General features: G+C 41.4%; 1 protein-coding gene across 4 annotated transcripts in view; it reads right to left on the reverse strand.

Moving 5' to 3' along the window:
* The window catches only part of SRD2 (snRNA activating complex family protein), a 254,711-nt gene that overhangs the window by 19,874 nt on the left and 215,451 nt on the right, over nt 1–19,386 (reverse strand). For 2 of the 4 annotated variants that reach the window (XM_089423978.1, XM_089423979.1), the window contains one exon: nt 12,786–12,881. The exons of the other annotated variants lie outside the window; for them this stretch is intronic. In XM_089423978.1, coding sequence (XP_089280104.1) covers nt 12,786–12,881 — 96 coding nt within the window. The remainder of the gene's footprint in view (nt 1–12,785; nt 12,882–19,386) is intronic. 4 annotated transcript variants of the gene reach the window in all.

Consider the following 19,386-nt stretch of genomic DNA (forward strand, 5'->3'; position numbering starts at 1 on the left):
TATTTCAATTTTCACAGTTACCTCAATATCTTTTCCAGATTAGCAATCACATCAGCATTAAAGTAAATTGCAGATATAACATAAGTATTAATCGCAGAAGACAAGCCAAGACAAGAGGACACAAGATGTGGCGCTAGCCAGGGACAAACCCCAATTTGGGGAAACCCTTGATCAATTCTTCTTATATGTTCTTCAATAGTTCAGCAGAGAGAGAGGGAAATTACATATACATTAGAAGTCAACACTTTGACTTGACTAGATAAGAGCAGAGATCTTCACCATGAAGATGACACAATGCAGTGATACACTTGACACCAAGGACTGCAGCTCGGAGACCAACCTTCAATCTTCAACTGATTTGCAGCATAAGGTCCTTCAAGGTGAGACCCTTACATCATCATGCTGCTCCCTGCCAATTGAACCAACCCATGACACTAACTCTGTCCATCTTATATTACAGCAACATTAAACAGTCCTCTAATGGCTTCAGCAGCATGACAACTCCATATATATTATGCTAATGATCTGAGCACTTAAATACTCGTACGAGATATTGACTGTAGTCTTCCTCTGCTGCTCAGTAGGAAGTCTGTACCTTCATACGGTCAGCTCTTCAATCTGCCTTCTATTAATGACGAAGTTCCACCAATGTCACTGAACATAGGCCTATATTAATATGTCCTCTAACAGTCCCCTTTGCTGCTCCAAAGGTTTCCAACCAAAGTCTTCAACACAGTGATTTCTCTCATAGAATTTACTGTTCATAATCTTCATCAAGTTCACACCCCTTTCTCCATCCAAGTGACTGTACTATTATCAACATAGTTCTAACATATGTTGCCTTGCTGGATAGACTTCAATGTATACCCTTCAGCACTATTCTCCATGTCATACAAGCCACTTTCAGACCTTCCTCATCTGCTTGAAGCTTGACGCTGTTGCTGTCCAAATCTGAGGTAATATTAGGCATCTTTTAGCTGAGGAAAGACTCCTCCATGGCTGTGGCTGGGGCATGCTTGAATAGTCTTCTTTTTTACTGCGTTAAGGGCTCCCCTTTGCAGCGTATACTTGTTACATTGAACTCTCATTGATTGCCTTTGCGGACTGCGGTTAGGGCAACATAGAGGCCTCTTGAGATAGCATATTAGAGGACTGTGTTTAGGGAGATAAGGCCTCCTATTTCCAGTGTATAAGACTCTTCTTAAATTGCGGATGTAGGGCAACATCTTAGTGCGAAATAAGGCCAGCAGTTAGGGCATATATGGACTGTGACTAGGGCACGAACAGAACTGCAGCTAGGGCTCTTTTGATCAGCGTATAGGTCTCTCTCCTTAGGGCTGTGTATAGGTGCCTTTTAGGACAGCGGATAGGGTCTCTTCTAGACCAGCAATTAGATCTTTCCTTGCTGCGTTATGTAGGCTTCCTTCACCATTCTAGATCTCCCTTCCTTTTTGCGTCTAGGGCTTCTTCATTAGGGCAGCGTAGATCTCTATTAGGGCAGCGTAGATCCTTTCTCCATCATGGCAGCAATATCCCTTAGGATCTCTCCTCCTACTAAAACCCAAAGACAAGTAGAGAGGAAGAGATCCCAAGTGAGTGTGTAGAAATGACTTGAAGGCCACCTCTATCTATACTAAAACGTTGAGCATAAGTGGGGTTTGTTTGGTTGTTGGCCGACCTTGACGAATTGTCCTATAACACAAATAAATTCATATGTCCATGAATACTTATTGGAATCGGATGATCTTTAGATCAATCCTACACCTCTCGATGAGAGGGATCCAAGAAAAATATCAGCTGCCATTAATAAGACGACCCACATGGAGTTTGGCCCTAGTTGCCAATTTTAACAGTTGAGGAGATCCACTAGGTTAGTGGACCATCTTGAGCAAGGGAAGCTTGAAGAACGAAGAAGAACGAAGGAGGAAGCCAGTTCATCCATTCATGGTAGCAGATCTGATCCAAGGACAACAGACTTGCAATAGCAGTATGATCTAGCCTTGATCTTGGAGTCACATTGGTAAGAAGGGTCTTGTATTGGTCTTGGAAATTTTGCCAAAGTGAAGATATCATAAGAATAATTACTGTGGGTTTTTCCTCTCAGGTTTGGAGAGGTTTTTGCCCTCGCTGTTGCCTATATCTTATGTCTCTGTTCTTTTTATTTATCATGCATGGTAGCTGGTTGATGAAGTTGATAATCACTAACATATAAAATATCTTGTTTGAATATATATACAGGATAAATTTACTTCACAAGCAGTTATCAAGATAGAGAAACCATTAACTTCTCAAGCCCTTAGATTTCTCAACATCAAACAACAACGTCTTTGCTCACAAGGAGCTTGGCCTAACAGCCAGCCTCCTCGGCCTCTAGAACAGCAAACTCGGTCCTCTTTTCTAGCCCAAAGATAGTCCGCTGCCACTGCAACTCACTCGGCCTCCATCACAGAATTCATACCCTCCTCCACACTGTCTAGGGCCTCTCCTTTGCTGCGGCTAGGGCTAATTTCAGAGCTCCTTTTCCTTGAGATGATGTTGCACAAAAGGATACCTATAACACATCAAATCACCCTTTATTTATAGCCAATAAAGGGGCTCCAATGAATTAGTGAAGAGACACATCTATTGGCTAAATTTTACTTCAAGCCTACATGACTTGAAAACCAATAATTATTTGCCAACTTCAAAAATTCATTTCTCCACTTCAACAACTTGGAATTCGACGATTCTCGAAGCATTGGATTCTCCTTTCCACCCTCTATCGTCTCATGTCATCACATGTAGAAATGTGCTTCTGGAATTGCCCCAAACACGATTGGGTGCAAGACCCCAGGCTTGGGTTCCAAGCCCACAAGCCTACTTGTGGCACTTTGACCTCCAACCCTTGAACACTAGGGCTTGGAGTACCTCCCAAGCTACACAAAAATCAACATTCACCCTTTGACATCAATGACAATTTTCTTCCAACATCTTCTCCACCATAACTTGGGAGATCTTGGGCAGGTGAGAGGTATCTTCTTTGGCTCAACCTTTGGTGAAGCTGCGTCATGATAGAATGAGGGCATGGGGGATGCTTTGAATGTCAATTTTTTCCTACGCATCTTTTTCTCAGCTTCTTGTAGCTCCTTTGTTTTGACTTGTGCTTGGTTTTTCTCCGCTTCCTTTGCATTCAATTTTGCCTCTATTTTTGAAAATAACTCTTTATGCTTCTTAGCTCTCTCATTGCATCTAAATCTGAAAACAACTCCAAAAGGAGTACTACCAAGCTTGCCCCTAGAATCTCTGATTTATTTTCACTTGTAGTTGAGGAAAAAGTGGAATGAGCATCTTCCTCTAGGCTTGCATGCTTAGGCGGAGTCAAATTTTGGTCACGTAGATGCAGATTTTCAAAGAGAAAAGGATTGCAAGCGGCTTGTGTATTCAGTTTCACTAATATCCCATCCCTTTTAGGAATTGAAGAAGGTGTGGTACCTCTTGCACCTAAATGCTTGTTCATGTCACTAGCAACTACATCAACGGGCTACACTCTTATAGAAGCCTTTTTGTCAGTGGCGAGAGAAAATGGTTGTGAAACAATATACTTCAAACTTGCAATTCCACTTTTTGTTGGCCGATGAACTGAGCTTTCTGCAGCTGGCACTGTGACTTCCATATGTTCCAATTGAGACCTTTCTCCCGTATTTCCATGTAAACTCAAGTCTTTGCTACCTCTTGGTGCAACGTTTTTAACCCTTTTGAAAGAAGTACTTAAGGGAAATGGCCATGGCTTCTGTATTTGAAAACATTCATTCCCACCTTTACCAAGCACACTTGAACCAAGCCTATGTGATTTCAACTCTGTCAAATGCTAGCTGGACATACTCCAATTACCCTTAGAGACTCCGTTCTTTTTATCGTGTGCCACATTAGATTGGCCTATGGATGAATCATCTATTCCAAACTGATGTTTGTGGTCATCAATTGCTCCATCATCTGTCTCATCACTGTCTTGAACAATTGCTTTCTCTTTTGCTTGTTGTTTCTTTGTGGCCTCTTTGGATTCAACCTCCTCCACAAGACTGTTTTTGTTGGACCAAAAAAGGGGCATTTCTTGCCTTCGACTCTCATTAACTGGGAGTGAAATATTTTGAAAACAATTAGCATTAATACCAGATGTGACTGGAATTTCACCTGATTCCAAATCCACTATTAATACAAGAGAATAGGGAGTGGCACTTGCTAGCATAATAGGATTGAGAAAGCTTCTCTTCCCATCCCCCATCTTTCTTCATCCGAATTGGATCCATGAAGATTATCAAAGTGCCATGACTGTATCAAATCAGGACAGACTTCAAAATGTATGCAAAGAGTGATTAGGAAGACCTCTGGACAGTGGCAGTTTGCAACCAGCAAGGAACAACGAGGACCTCGGTCAAAGCGCGCTGACTGAGGCCCATGGAGACCGCGTAGGAGGCAAAACTAGCAGTTAGGAAGCCCGGATCGGGAAACAGAGGGCATTTCTGATGCGCGATTAGCGCTAATTGCGCATCACTGGGCAAAACCCCTCGAGAAGGAAAAGCCCCAAAGCACTCGGTCGCATGGGAAGCCAGGAAACCGTGGGGAAAGCGCTAAGGCGAAAGGTGGGTCCCGCGCTCCAAAACCGGCAGTATATCGGAGGCATCCTCAGGCTGTAAGCGGATTTGGCAGAAAATGAGCGATTCCATTCAGTGCACGACGCGTGTCCGGCAGATGAGAGAGAAAACTGCCTCTCATCGCGCACTAACGGTCGAGCAAGTCAACTGTGCGAAATGAGCGAATATCGTAGGATCTGGGGGCTCCAGATCTGATGGCGGAGATTGCGCCCGATGGAAAAATCAGATTTGATAGGGGAATTAAGCCGCGGCATAGAAAAGTTGGACGTCCCATTTGACCATTGAGTTGGCAGATGAGTCATTCCACAGTGTAACTGAAATACCGAACCGTCGAGGAAGAGCTAGCGCAGTTTGTGAGAGGACAAGTGGCCACCTCCCTGTGAGATGTTGGTGATGACGCAGAGGTAGGGAACTCCAAGCAAACAGCAGCAGGCGAACCGAAGGGGCGGAAGAGGAAGCGAACAGTCAAAGACAAATTGGCTTTAAGCCATGAACAGACAGAGAACAAAACAGGGAAGAGAACGAAGACAGAGAGGGCGAGAGCAAAGAAAAGACAGTGAAGCAAGAAGCAGAAAACAGAGAGCCGAGCTGACCTTAGGCAGCATTGAGCAGACAGAAAGCTTGAGAGGTTCAAGCAATCCCTGAGAGGATCTGTTGGGAATTGAGCACCACATTGGGCTCCTCCCATTAAAGACCAGAGAGGTCAAGATTTGGTAAGGAGAAGAGTCTGTGCACTCTAGTGGCTTGGGGAATCCAAGAACCACCCTACCAAACATCATCTGTTTCAGGAGACTCAAATTGAGCTCCTCATTGTAAATCTCTGCTTTAAAGACACAATAAAAGAAGGCCACCACTGAAAGCTGGACCAGAGATGTAGCCCTAGAGAATAGGGTGAACTCCTTATTAATTGTTGTGTTCTTGCATTTGCTTACTGTGTTTTCCTTACTGTTTTCCATTTTCCAGTGTCTGTGTATTTTGCAATCTGATCGATCCATTGCCTAAAATAACATAGACACACACCAGCACATGAGTCTGTAATACCTTCATTCATTAATTAATTAACTGAGGTCACTCACGAGTGATTTTCAGATCAAGTGGTATCAGAGCTTTAGGCTGTTAAGGTTAGACAAGCTTGTGTTGGTTTAGTTGTTGAATGCTAACTAGATCAAAGCTCAAATTAGGAGAAGGAGAGTTGGTCGAAACTAATCCTAAAATTGGGAGAGTCTATCCTCAGAAGACAATGTCAGAAGAACGTTCTGTATGACCAGACCCTCAATTCATAGATAGTTTCCTGGCCATAAGGTCCATTGTAGAAGAAATGTATAAAAACTTTAGAAAACACAAGGATGAAGATGCATCAGGCTCCAAACAAGACAAAGGAGAAGATGAGTCCTTCCTCCATGACCACTCAAAAGGCAAAGGGAAAGAAGAACACTTTCTCACACCTCCTAATAGCCCTGAACACAAAAAGAAAGCATCTTTGATCAAACTAGATGTCAAATTTGATTTACCTATATATGATGGAGAGTTGAATGCAGAAAAGCTGGACAATTGGATTAGACAAATTGATGTTTATTGCAGAGTGCAGAGTATCGACTCAGACAAGAGCAAGATTCAGTTGGCAAGCCTACGCCTTGGAGGCACTGCCTTGGTTTGGTGGGAAGGCAGGACCCAAGCTGACATGAAGAGACATGGTAAGACTATCTCTGTCTAGAGTGAATTTGTTTTTGCAATCAAAAACCTGTTCTATCCATTGGCCTACATGCAGCAAGCTATGATGAGTTGACAAACTCTTCGACAGTTGAAAGGGCAAAGTGTGCAAGGGTATACTCAAGAATTTAGAAAGAGAGCATTGATTCTAGGAATCTCATTAGACTCACCTGAGATTCTGTTGAAGTACATTGGCGGTCTACATAGCTACATGAGGCACACTATCCTCATATTTAATCCCACTAGTATAGATGAGGTATCTGTACAAGCTACTCATCTAGAAGCTAGAGGAAAGAATGGAAGTCCAGAAGTTGGGGGATCATCCCAACCCACTACAAGCAAGAGTAAGGAGAAAAGAAAGCAGAAATGGAAAGCAAGGAAGGCTAACACTGCACAGAAGAGCAAAGCTTCATGCACTCACTGTAAAAAGGATGGGCATGATGATGAGCACTGTTGGATTCTGCATCCAGAGCTGAGACCTAAGAAATTCGAGGGCAAGAAGAAGAAGACTGCTGCAACTATTCAGAAGGATTTGGGGTCAGACTCGGGAGATGAAACAACTATTGCAGCCACAAGTATAAAAGGTTGTCTGCTTTAGAGAATGCTGAAATCAAGAAGCAAGTACAGGAGTTGTTCGAGAAAGGGTTCATCAAACCTAGCACATCACCATGTGGGTCACCAATCGTTTTGGTGAGAAAGAAAGATGGCTCGTGGAGAATGTGCATTGATTACCGAGCACTGAATAAGATAACAATAAAAAATCGTTATCCCCTTCCTCACATAAATGATGTTTTAGATCAATTGAAAGAAGCTGTTTATTTTTCCAAGCTAGACTTGCATAGTGGATACCATCAGGTCAGAGTTGCAGAACAAGATGCATGGAAGACTGCTTTCAAAACAAAGCAGGGATTGTATGAGTGGTTGGTTATGCCTTTTGACTTAACTAATGCTCCTGCTACTGTCATGAGATTAATGAATGATGTACTCAGACCTTTTCTTTATGATTTTGTTATTGTGTATCTGGATGGCATTCTAATATTTAGCAAAACATGGGAAGAACACTTAAAGCATGTTAAGCAGACACTAGATGTTTTGAAAAGAGAAAAACTTTATGTTAAACTCTCAAAATGTGAATTTGGCAAAACATCTCTGAATTATTTGGGTCATATAGTAGGGGGTGGTGAATTGAAGATAGATCCCTCTAAAGTGGCAGTCATTGTGAACTGGCCTAAACCCAAATCTGCTACAGAAGTTAGAAGCTTCTTAGGAGCAGCACAATATTGGAGAAAGTTCATTTCTAACTTTTCCTTAATTGCAACTCCCTTACATGCTTTAACATGATTGAACAAGGTGTTTCAGTGGGGAGGCAAACAGCAGAAAGCCTTCGACACCTTGAAAGAAAAGATTAGTATAGCACCTGTACTAGCACTGCCTAATCTTCAAAGACCATTTGAGATCCAAACAGATGCCAGTGATTATGCCATGGGAGCAGTGTTGACACAGCACGGTAAACCCATATGTTATCATTCAGAGACATTTAATTCTGCAGTAGTTAGCTATCCTACATATGATAAAGAATTGTATGCATTAGTACAGAGTGTGAAAAAGTGGAAACATTACTTAATGGGCAAAGAGACAGTAATACATACTGACCATCAGCCACTTCAGTATCTACACTCCCAAACTAAGTTGTAGCAATCAAAACACTAGATGGATGGGTTTTCTACAACAGTTTCATTTAGTCATCCAATATAAAAAGGGCATACATAATAAAGTTGCAGACATGTTATCTAGACTCATTATAAATGCATCTACTATACTTAACCATAATTCTGTGTTACATGAGAGTTACATTGAACAATATGCTCAAGATATAGACTTTAAAGATGTATATGCAACTTTAAGTCAAGGCAAAAGAGCAGAAGAATTGGACTATCATGTAAAGGACCGACTCCTGTACCATTGTGGGAAGTTATGCATTCCACAAACTGAAAGAGTAAAGATAATTCGAGAAGCACATACTTCTCTAATATCAGGTCACTTTGGGGTAAGTAAAACAGTTGCATAGCTGCAAAGATTTTGTTATTGGCCAAAAATGAATGAGATAGTTTCTAGACATGTAAGAGGGTGTACTATGTGTGCAAAAAGGAAGCCCAACAATAGAAAACTAGACTTGTACACTCCATTACCAGTTCTTTCTCACCCTTGGGAAAGTGTTTCCATGGATTTTGTTGGAGGACTACCTAAATCTAGGAAAGGTCATGATTATTTGTGTGTTGTTGTGGATAGGTTCAACAAAATGTATATTTTGATACCTTGTAATAAATAGATAACAGCTGAACAAACTGCAAAACTGTTCTTTCAACATGTATGGGTTCATTTTGGATTACCCACTTCCATTGTATCTGATCTAGACACCCGATTTGTGGGGAAGTTTTGGTCAAGTTTGTGGGAACTGATGGACACCAAACTAAAGAAAAGCACAACTTTTCATCCACAAACTGATGGCCAGACAGAAGTAGTTAACAGGATAGTGATCCAGTTAATCAGAGGATATTGCAGCAAGCATCCTAAGCTTTGGGATGAACACTTATGTTATGTGCAACATGCTTACAACAGAGCAAATCATTCTTCTACACAAAGATCTCCTTTTGAGACCTGTTTTGGTTTCACACCAAGGTCTCCTTTGGATTTTGTCTTTGGTAAAGACACCACAGTTGAGGGACACAGTGATGTGGACAGGGCAACTAGGTTCATTGAACAAATCCAAGAGATCCACCAAGTAGTATAGGAACAGCTGGAAAAGAGCTAAGCCAAATACAAGGCAAGGCATGACAAGCATCGGATGGAGCATAGTTTCCAAGTTGGTGACCAAGTCTGGCTGTACATCAGCAAGGACAAGATGCAAGGTGAAGGTAAAAAGCTAAAGCCTATCAGGTATGGACCTTTCAAGATACTTGAGAAGATTGGTGAGAATGCTTTTCGCCTTGATCTACTAGCTTACATGCACATCTACTCAGTCGTGAATGCAGATTGCTTGAGGCTGTTTGAACCTTCACTAATTGAGGATCCCGAAGAACAGAGTCAATTATCTTTTGTTGATGACCTGCTACCTGAATATCTTAATGAATTGTAGGAAGACACAGTTTTGGACAGGAAGGTGAGGACGACGTGTAGGGGAGATGTTGAGTACCTCAGAGTTGGGCTCAAGGGTTCAAAGCCAAGCAGTGCAAAGTGGATAGAGATTGGACAAGTGAGACAATTTTACCCTCACTTAGTCGATGCTTGAAAACCAACTTTTGGTGGTCCAAAAGCTTTTTCAGTGGGAAGGCCATGATCCAAATTGGATCCATGAAGATTATCAAGTGCCATGACTATATCAAATCAGGACAGACTTCAAAATGTATGCAAAGAGCGATCAAGAAGACCTCTGGACAGTGGCAGTTTGCAACCAGCAAGGAACGACGAGGACCTCAGTCAAAGCGCGCTGACCAAGGCCCATGGAGACCGTGCAAGAGGCAAAACTAGCAGTTAGGAAGCCCGGATCGGGAAACAAAGGGCATTTCTAATGTGCGATGGCGCATTGCTGGGCAAAACCCCTTGAGAAGGAAAAGCCTCAAAGCGCTCGGTCACATGGGAAGCCGGGAAACCATGGGGAAAGCACTAAGGCGAAAGGCGGGTCTCGCGCTCCAAAACCGGCAGTATATCGAAGGCATCCTCAGGTTGTAAGCGGATTTGGCAAAAAATGAGCGATTCCATTCAGCACACGACGCGTGTTCGACGGATGAGAGAGAAAACCGCCTCTCATCGCATGCTAATAGTCGAGCAAGTCAACTACGCGAAATGAGCAAATATCGTAGGATCTGGGGGCTCCAGATCTGACGGCGGATACTGCACCCGATGGAGTAACCGGATTTGACAGGGGAATTAAGCCGCGACATAGAAAATTTGTGACGTCCCATTTGACCGTTGAGTCGGCAGATGAGTCATTCCACAGTGTAACTGAAATACTAAACCGTCGAGGAAGAGCTAGCGCAGTTCGTGAGAGGACAAGTGGCCACCTCCCTGTGAGACGTTGGCGATGACGCAGAGGCAGGGAACTCCAAGCGAATAACAGCAGGCGAACCGAAGGGGCAGAAGAGGAAGCCAACAGTCAAAGACAAATTGGCTTTAAGCCATGAACAGACAGAGAACAAAACAGGGAAGAGAACGAAGATAGAGAGGGCGAGAGCAAAGGAAAGACAGTGAAGCAAGAAGCAAAAAACAAAGAGCCGAGCTTACCTTAGGCAGCGTCGAGCAGACAGAAAGCTTGATAGGTTCAAGCAATCCCTGAGAGGATCTGTCGGGAATTGAGCACCACATTGGGCTCCTCCCATTAAAGACCAGAGAGGTCAAGCTTTGGTAAGGAGAAGAGTCTGTGCACTCTAGTGGCTTGGGGAATCCAAGAACCACCCTACCAAACATCATTTGTTTTAGGAGACTCAAATTGAGCTCCTCATTGTAAATTTCTGCTTTAAAGACGCAATAAAAGAAGGCCACCATTGAAAGCTGGACCAGAGATGTAGCCCTGGAGAATAGGGTGAACTCATTAATTGTTGCGTTCTTGCATTTGCTTACTGTGTTTGCCTCACTGTTTTCGATTTTCCAGTGTCTGTGTATTTTGCAATCTGATCGATCCGTTGCTTAAAATAACATAGACACACACCAGCACGAGTCTGTAATACCTTCATTCATTAATTAATTAACTAAGGTCACTCACGAGCGATTTTCAGATCATTTCTGGTATCAGAAACAGGTTCATCAACTTCTTCAGGAACATCTCAATCATAGTCAACGCCACTGACAACTTTCAAGACTATCTCTACAGAACATTCCTCCAATGCATCCTCCTGACCTTTAGCCTTCCCAATGTTGGTGCATGCATTGACAGCTGCAATCGCATCTAGTTTGTTGATATGCTGGTCAACAGCCACATCGTAATCAACCATATACTGACTAATTGCTACAGTGTTTTTGACATTGCAAGCGCTCTCATCAACTGCCACTAGAAATCCAACATTGACCTCCCTTATAAACTTGGCAAGCACTGATCTGAAAGTTCTCATCATTTTGATTTCTTTGTTCTTCTTACTTTCATCATGTCCATGTGCTTGATCTATGGCAATGTCACCAGCATTTGCTGCTGTTGCTTCTAACAAGTGCCCTGGACCACAGCTTTTACCTTCTCATCTAAGACTTCTATAATTCTATTCACTACTACAACTATACCAGCTTGCACATCTGCATGTGCTGCTTCTTGAGATTCAAACCTTTTCAAAGAAAGCTCAACATTGTTTTTATGTTCGTTGTTTCCAACTATGCCCTAAGATCTGGAGGGAGTACTAGGTTTGGTCTTGTCATCCTTATTATGGGGATTAACATTCTGCAGTAATGGAGTTTTTTCTAGTTCCACCAACACCATCTTCACATCCTGAGATGCAGCAGTATTATCATCCTTTTTCAAGGAATTTTGAGCCCCATCAGAATGATCAATACTGTCACATAAGAGATCACGAAAGCTTTCTTGAGCTGATATATCAAGATGAGGTTGATTATCAATAGACAGACCTGGCACAACTTCACTAGGTTAATTAACAGTAGAAAGGCTTGGTGTAAAAGGCACCCCAACCTGGGAGCAGCCAAAAACATTTTGTTCTGCAAATAAGGAAAACTGCACTGACCCAATCTATCCCCTTGAGTAGTTTTGAGGAGAAAAAAGAACCATTGTAATAAGACTCTTGTACCGTACTTGATGTCTTGCAAATTGACCAGCTCTAAGGAAGGCTGAGCACATACAAACCTCTGCTCAGATTTCTCATCATTCCCAGACTTATCTTGAACCATACTGCTGTCGTAAGGCGAAGATTGTGAGTTATCCCTACCACCAAATTCAAGAGAATCTCTTTTATACATTTTAGGAGGGTATAGCCATGACCGATCATTTGGCAACACTAAAGGAAATTCAATAGGGCTATCACTATCGCCACAATAACACCTCCCCTTACTTTAGGCAGGCCTTCCTCTAGCACAAGTGTGGTATCCCTAGGGTTGGGATTTACTAAAGCTATGCAATGGAGGCTCGAGCTTAGATAGAGAATTAGATTTAGTAAAACAAATTTTAAATGGTTTATTGAATTAGATGCAACCTTTGGATATTAAATTTTTAATTTAACTGAGTCTATCAATTTTGTTTTCATCCAGGAAATTTATTGTAAATGCTAAGCCTTCCAATGGATCACAGGCAGCAAATACATAATAGATGTAATGGAAAAACAAATTGAAAATTTTCAAAAAGTTTATACAATTTTGTTAACCTATTAAGTGCTAAACTTATTTCTCATCTTTTCTTATATAGTCATGACTGACAAACAATGTTGCAAATTGGAAGGATTAATGTCATCATACCTTGTGATCTTTTCTTATATTGTGATAAAACTCAACGCACAAAACTACTTCTGGATAACGCACTGCCTCATACTCACTCTCACTGACTTGCTTTGTCTGCAAATTTATGCCAAAACAGTTAGGGGAGTTTCTTATAACAATATATCTATGGTAACTCTGAATAAATTGCACGGATAGATGTTGAAAATACAAAAGACTTAAAAAATAAACGGGTTGGTTTAGGCAATATCATTGGCTTCAATCCTATGCAAATTTCTGTAACTATAACATTATAGCTTGGATCATATCATGAGGTCTATCCTTGTTATTAGGTCCAACTCCTTTGTCAAACTCAAGAATCTAAACCACTTATAAATCTAGAGATAGGGAGAGATCATGGCGTTAAAGGCTAATCAATTAATCTTGTGGCTGTAACTATAACATAATAGCTTGAATCATATCATGAGGTCTATCCTTGTTATTAGGTCCAACTCCTTTGTCAAACTCAAGAATCTAAACCACTTATAAGTCTAGAGATTGGGAGAGATCATGGCGTTAAAGGCTAATCAATTAATCTTGTGGTTTAATAGAAGCTTAGGTTCTAACTTCTCACGTTTCAATTTACACATTTCGTTCTAAAGCTGACCAGGGAAAATTTTAGGGGCTAATATTTTCAGGTGGGCTAAATGGATTTTCCAAAAAAAGATTTGCCACTTTCCCATTTTTTTTTTCTAAAAATGATTCACTCAAATTTATAGTAAATAATTATTTTACCTTAAAAATGGCCAAACTTTTATAGAGACTATATAAAGTTATTAAAAATTTGAATATTTCTAAAAAAAATTGCCAAACATTTTACAGTTTGCATATTTGGGACTAGTAAGATTCGCCAAGGTTTCTAAAGTTTAAGATAAATTTCCATCCTTAAAATTTTCCCTGAAGCTGACTAATCTAATCCTAGTCTTTCTTGGAATCTATAACATAATTAGTTCACATAAATGTATCTTCTGGACACATTTAACCAAAAACAACGTTAATTGCCTAAACACAATGCATTTATCAGATGTGACTCAAAAAGGAAATAAAGGCATCAAAGTAAATGACACATTTATTTGTAGAGGAAGAAATGAAAACAGATACAAGCATCTAGTCAGTGTTCATTCAATCAACTCCAAACAGTTTCAGGAACACCATGCTTTTTTCCTTTCTGTTCAGAAGTCTCCTCATCATATTTACTTTTTCCAAGATGCTCATTCATTCTCTTCATGCTCTTGTTTATCAATTATGTATTGGATTTTTTTTATTTTTTTTTATGATTCATTTACAAAACTTCTCTTTCTTCTCAATCAAGCTTATGTCAAGAATTTCACATTGTTGAAACTTTCTGTAGTGCAGATGGAGATGAGTTGATGTTGCCCTCAAAAATTTTCTCTTTACTATTTTCTTGTTTCATTCTTCATAAGCATACAATAAACCTATTTGTGCATCCTCTCATCAATAAAATTCTTTTGTTAGAACATGTAATTCGCTTATATTCTATTTTTCATGCTTTATTTGATTTGAAGGCTTTTCAAATAGGTCACTAACAATGTGAAGTAGAATTAGTTAGTTTTATTCCTTCTGTATCCTTATCTCTTCTCTTTGCAAGGCGTGTATTTTTTTTGCTGTTGGAAGTCCCTCCATAGACACACCCCAAGGGACTACATGACATTGCATGAACCTCCTTCAGCGAAGATGCCAAATCTAATAGGCCCAAGACATGCAGCAAACCTTGTCACTTCTAACGTGCCACTAGGGTGGGGAAAACCTGAGACAACTTAATACTTTTGTCAATCTCCTCAATTAATCAAGCCCCAATCAGCACTGTAATTTATATAAGGTGATCTCCTTGGGAGATTTTATATGTCAAATAGCGGAGAAAACAACTTTAGGTTGTAACATCAAAGTATTCATCACAAAGGCACTTGGTTTATGTCATAGAACTTGTACATGATCCAAGCCATTTTAATTATATTTTATCCAACTTGTTCTCTTCCTGGCTCATTGTCTTATAAATCACCCAATAAGTTTGATTTTGCACTCAAAGTAAAAGCTCAATATTGTATTCTAAGATGCCTAGAATCATTCACATAGACAATGCATAGAGAATTCCCTCTATGTTGACCCTTGGTGCTCTACTATGATAGGACATAGATAAGATAAGATAATTTTATTAATGTTTACAAGTGACTGAATTAGGTGAATGTGATTAGATTCTAGAAAGTACATCGAGCCATAATGGTGATGCAAGAGTGTCAAGGCAACTCTTGGTTAACAAAATATGTGTGTATGAAAAAAAAGAATAGTGACTAGTAAGGCATAAACCCTAAGAAAAACTAAAGATAAGTACATCAAGATGAAAAAGGATAAATGAGGGTAGCCAATACTTTGCACTAGATGTTGATGTAGAGGAGGAGGAGCTATCTCTTCCATCATCAATCATCATGACAGTACAAATGCAAGTTTTGATACTATCCTCTGGGGAATGCCTAGGGCTAAGAGGACTTGCCTAGGTAATCTTGGAGAGAGATTGGGTTCAATTAGTGGGAGCTAACTTAACATCGGGGCCAAAGAGAAAATCTAGTAATGGGTGCATAGGAGCTCAATATAAAATGGGAGTTGCACTCATGTCAAGATCTCCTAGAGCAAGTAAATCTTCCGATTTCATGCTAATAGATCATCATTCCCCAACAAAACACGAGGATTTGCCTTGTGTCACCAGTGTATTGTTCCCATTATACATTGCTAGGGTATCTACCACTGTTACCAAAATTGAGAAAAAATCCCGATAAAATTGCCAAATCACGAGTTTTCAACTAAATGATTTTATTGGACGGGTTTTTGCTGAGTTTTTCGAAATTGAAAAAATAAGGATTAAATTGTAAAAATTGGGATTTTTTTGAAATTGAAAAAAATGGAAGATTTTGTACTTTTTTAATTTTGCCGAGATTTTGCAATTTTTTTTATTTTCTCCTGACTTTTGTGACTTTTTCAATTGTCAGACCCTTGCTAATTTATTCCTGAGATCGACTTTTGCAAAATTGGTATCTAAATGGTGTTAAATGATTGCAATCATGATGATTAACTATGTTGATTTTTGGGTAGTTACAGGAGGTATTCCCCAACTACACAAGTCGGCCTTGTTACCCACTACCTGTGGCTAGTATGCATAGGAGATTTTTTTTCTCCTAGATGGTCCTCTGCTACCAGCCAACAGCCCCTTACAGCCACCAGATAGCTTGATGTGCTATTATCTCTGCCACCTGAGCCAGCGATGTGGTCCCTCGCCCATCTGTTATGATCGTATGTTTGAAGGTGGGCCTCCCGACCAAGAAAGTATGGCTTTTCATTGGTATAATTGAGTAATTTTCCTTACTTATCATGGACACTTTTGGGCATGGATTGATGGGGGATTTGGCGGAAAGAGTGGGCTAGGTCTGTACTCTTGTCTCCTCTGCTCGATTTGGTGGTTACCCTTATATCCTAGTCCCTTGGGATCTCCTTTACTGGCCATTAGCTTTAGGGTTGGCACTACACGGGAAATCCTAATTTTGGTTGCATGGTCCCACTTCTCGACACCATATACATCACTCCCTTATGCTCATTCTAACCCATTCATCATTTTTCCCATTTGGGCCCACATGGTCCACTGGGTCCACATAGGGTTAGCCTCCCCCTCCCCTTGTCCACACCTTGGATCGGGAATGGAACGATGCCCTAGAGGTTGATGCAGCTAAAAGAAAATAAAAGCATAATCTAGCCTCTCAATAGAAAATGTACCACAAAATCCAAAAGATGGTTGGGACATACAAATTTAGCACATGGACAAAATCCAAACATGAGCTCTACCCCTTATTTATGGCCATCAACCTGGTTCCTATGGGCCCTAAATGAGCCCCCTCTACATTGAGGAACCCATGATTGTCCCAACCCCTGGAGGGCAATGGAATGCCCCACCTTAAAAGGGGGTACCCACTGCTATATCTTACACATTATACTCTAATCACCTAGAGCCCCCAATAGTTATAAAGAAAAATCAATCAAAGGCAAAAGGCATATGAAGAAGGGTGGAAAAACAAAGGTCGGGGTAACTCATGTACCATGATTTGGTCCCTCCTACACTCATATACCCAAGTGTGGGCTTCCCTCATTATAGCTACCCTTGTACCATGACATGTGGCCTGGATCCTTCCCTTGATCCCCACCCTGTTCCATCACTATATCACTCGCCACCTACCACTTGATGGATGTACCATGGACATGTCACCCCCTTTAAAGGCTGAAACCACCTAACAGGGTCCTTGAGTAACCCCCCCCCGCTATTAAGCTTGGAGTCACTTGTACATGCCAAAGCCCATGTTATGAACTTAAAATCATAACAAATTAAATAAAATATTAAAATATTTTGTTTTTGTAAGTCAGCTTTTGATATTAACAAAATGAAAATATAGTACAAAACTTCTGCTTCAGCAGACTACGGGCCGCTAAATAGCAGGCCTTACCACAGGAGACCAGAAGAGAACAGAGTAACTGAAAACTAGAGAAGACAGAGTAACTGAAAACTGAAAGCCAGCACACCACGCAGGGCGGCAGAGAACTAGAACTAACAAAAGGACATAAACAGAGGAAACCTGGACAGTGAACATATCAACCCGCTGAGAAGAGGGAAGCGAGGATAGCAAGCCGCGAAACAAAAGAGAAAGTCCGCCGAGGATGAGGAATCTGAGAGACTACAGAGTCAGATATGTTTAAACATCTCCAGGACCGGTGCAGACCTTGACATGTTGACCTGTCCTGGCTTGGGAGGATTGCCCTGCTGATCTCCAGTCGGATCTCCCTTCTGCATATCTGAAGGCTTGCTGTCTTGACCAATGACATGTCGTAAAAGTTTAATCAGGACCGTGAGTTTCTTGTCAATCGTGTCGACCTATTGGTGCAACGCACTCAGCTTGAATTCACTGCTTTCCACGACCGCCATATGATCATGCGTCATAGCTTTTGTGAACTGCTGAAGCTTTCACAACTGCTCCGCGTGTTCACCCTAAATATCCATTGCTTTCGCAAGAAGGGTCTTCATACGCCAGCTCTCGGCTTGGGTTCTGACAAATTGACTAGCGCGAGTGCTGAGTGTTCCAGGGTCCTGGATCCAATCCAATTCTTCCCCAATTTGTTGGTTTGAAAGCTTGTTCTCCTCTTCTTGGACTATGGCTTCTAAGTTGATAATCTTACGCTTGTTCCTTTGCGAGGTCCGCGTCTCATACATCTCTCTCGCTTGCCGAAGGTCGTTGTTGGCAGACTTATTGCGGCTGCCCTCCCCTGCCATTGTATTTCTAACTGTCCTAGCGATTTCCTGAGCTCTGTAGAGTGAGGAGGTTCTGTCTTGCTACACGATAAAACAATGGTTTTCCTTTGGCCTTTGATAGTGGTTAAATAACGAATTCCGGGGAGATTACCGGTGAGTGATCGCTTATCTCTGTGCAACTTGCACGTCAGATCACCATAATTGCTGCGTGATGGAATTTTGGTTGGGTTATGGAATAATTGTATCCCCTTACGGTCACCGCTCCCTGCTTGCTCCATATTTTGCCAAGTGTCCCTCTTCCTTATTATGTTTCGGCGGCTCATATCACCATAGATCATGAAACTGCAAAAATCTTTGTCACCTGCTTCTGTCATACTTGCCCTCATCCCGCTTGTCCTTCGAGGTCTGCTGGATATTAATGGAGCGTGTCTAGTCAGCTTGTCTAATCAATTATGGCGCTGAGTTATTCGACCCTTCGGTCGAACTCCTCTGCCGTCACCAGATCTAACCCGGAGAGTTGCATGCATTTTCCTCTTAACTGTGGGTTGTCAATATCCTGCCAATAGCTGTCTCACATTGTGTTGGGGTGTTCAATCCCATGATTTGCCAGGTGGTCAGCAACCGAATTTGCATTTCGCCTTACCGCCTGAAAGATGAGGCCTTTCATTTCTCCTAACAGTTTGGCAATATTGTCTGTGACCTTGGATAGTCGCCAATGTTTTGTAACCTTGCTGGCTGGCGTTCCCCCGTAGATTTTCCTGGCCGCTGTTATGGCTACCTCTGAATCTCCTTCAACCACTGCGTTGCTTGTTTGGTTCATTCTGAGAATCCTTAGTCCTTTTTCCATGGCTGCAAATTCCATTTCGTTATTGGTGCCTTCCCCTAGAGCTTTACTGTAAATGTGAAGAATTTCCCCTTTATGATTCCGGATGATTCCTCCAATGCCTTCCGGGCCAGGATTGCCTCTCGAGGCACCATCAAAGTTTAGCTTTAGGAACCCTTCCGGCGGACGACTCCAGCCCTTTGGCACAGTGTTTAGTTTTTGCTGGCGCTCTGTGGATCCCATGTTTTGTTCGTTGATCAGGTTGAAGGCGTTCAGAATTCTCTAGTCCTCGGCCGAAGCTTGGTTGTCAGGATCGGCTCTGCATTTTACCAAGATAAATTGTCGAATATTTTGGGTTAAGGTAATTTGCGAGTGCTCTATATTTTTGTGCTCATTTTGAAAAATTCTTCTATTTCTTTCTTTCCATATGGTCCAAGTGATGAAGCCTGGCAGGACTT

This window comes from Pinus tabuliformis, chromosome 4_2, assembly GCF_031772625.1.
Source record: "Pinus tabuliformis cultivar Carrire ecotype Pingquan chromosome 4_2, CPIR1, whole genome shotgun sequence".
Taxonomy (NCBI): Eukaryota; Viridiplantae; Streptophyta; class Pinopsida; order Pinales; family Pinaceae; genus Pinus; species Pinus tabuliformis.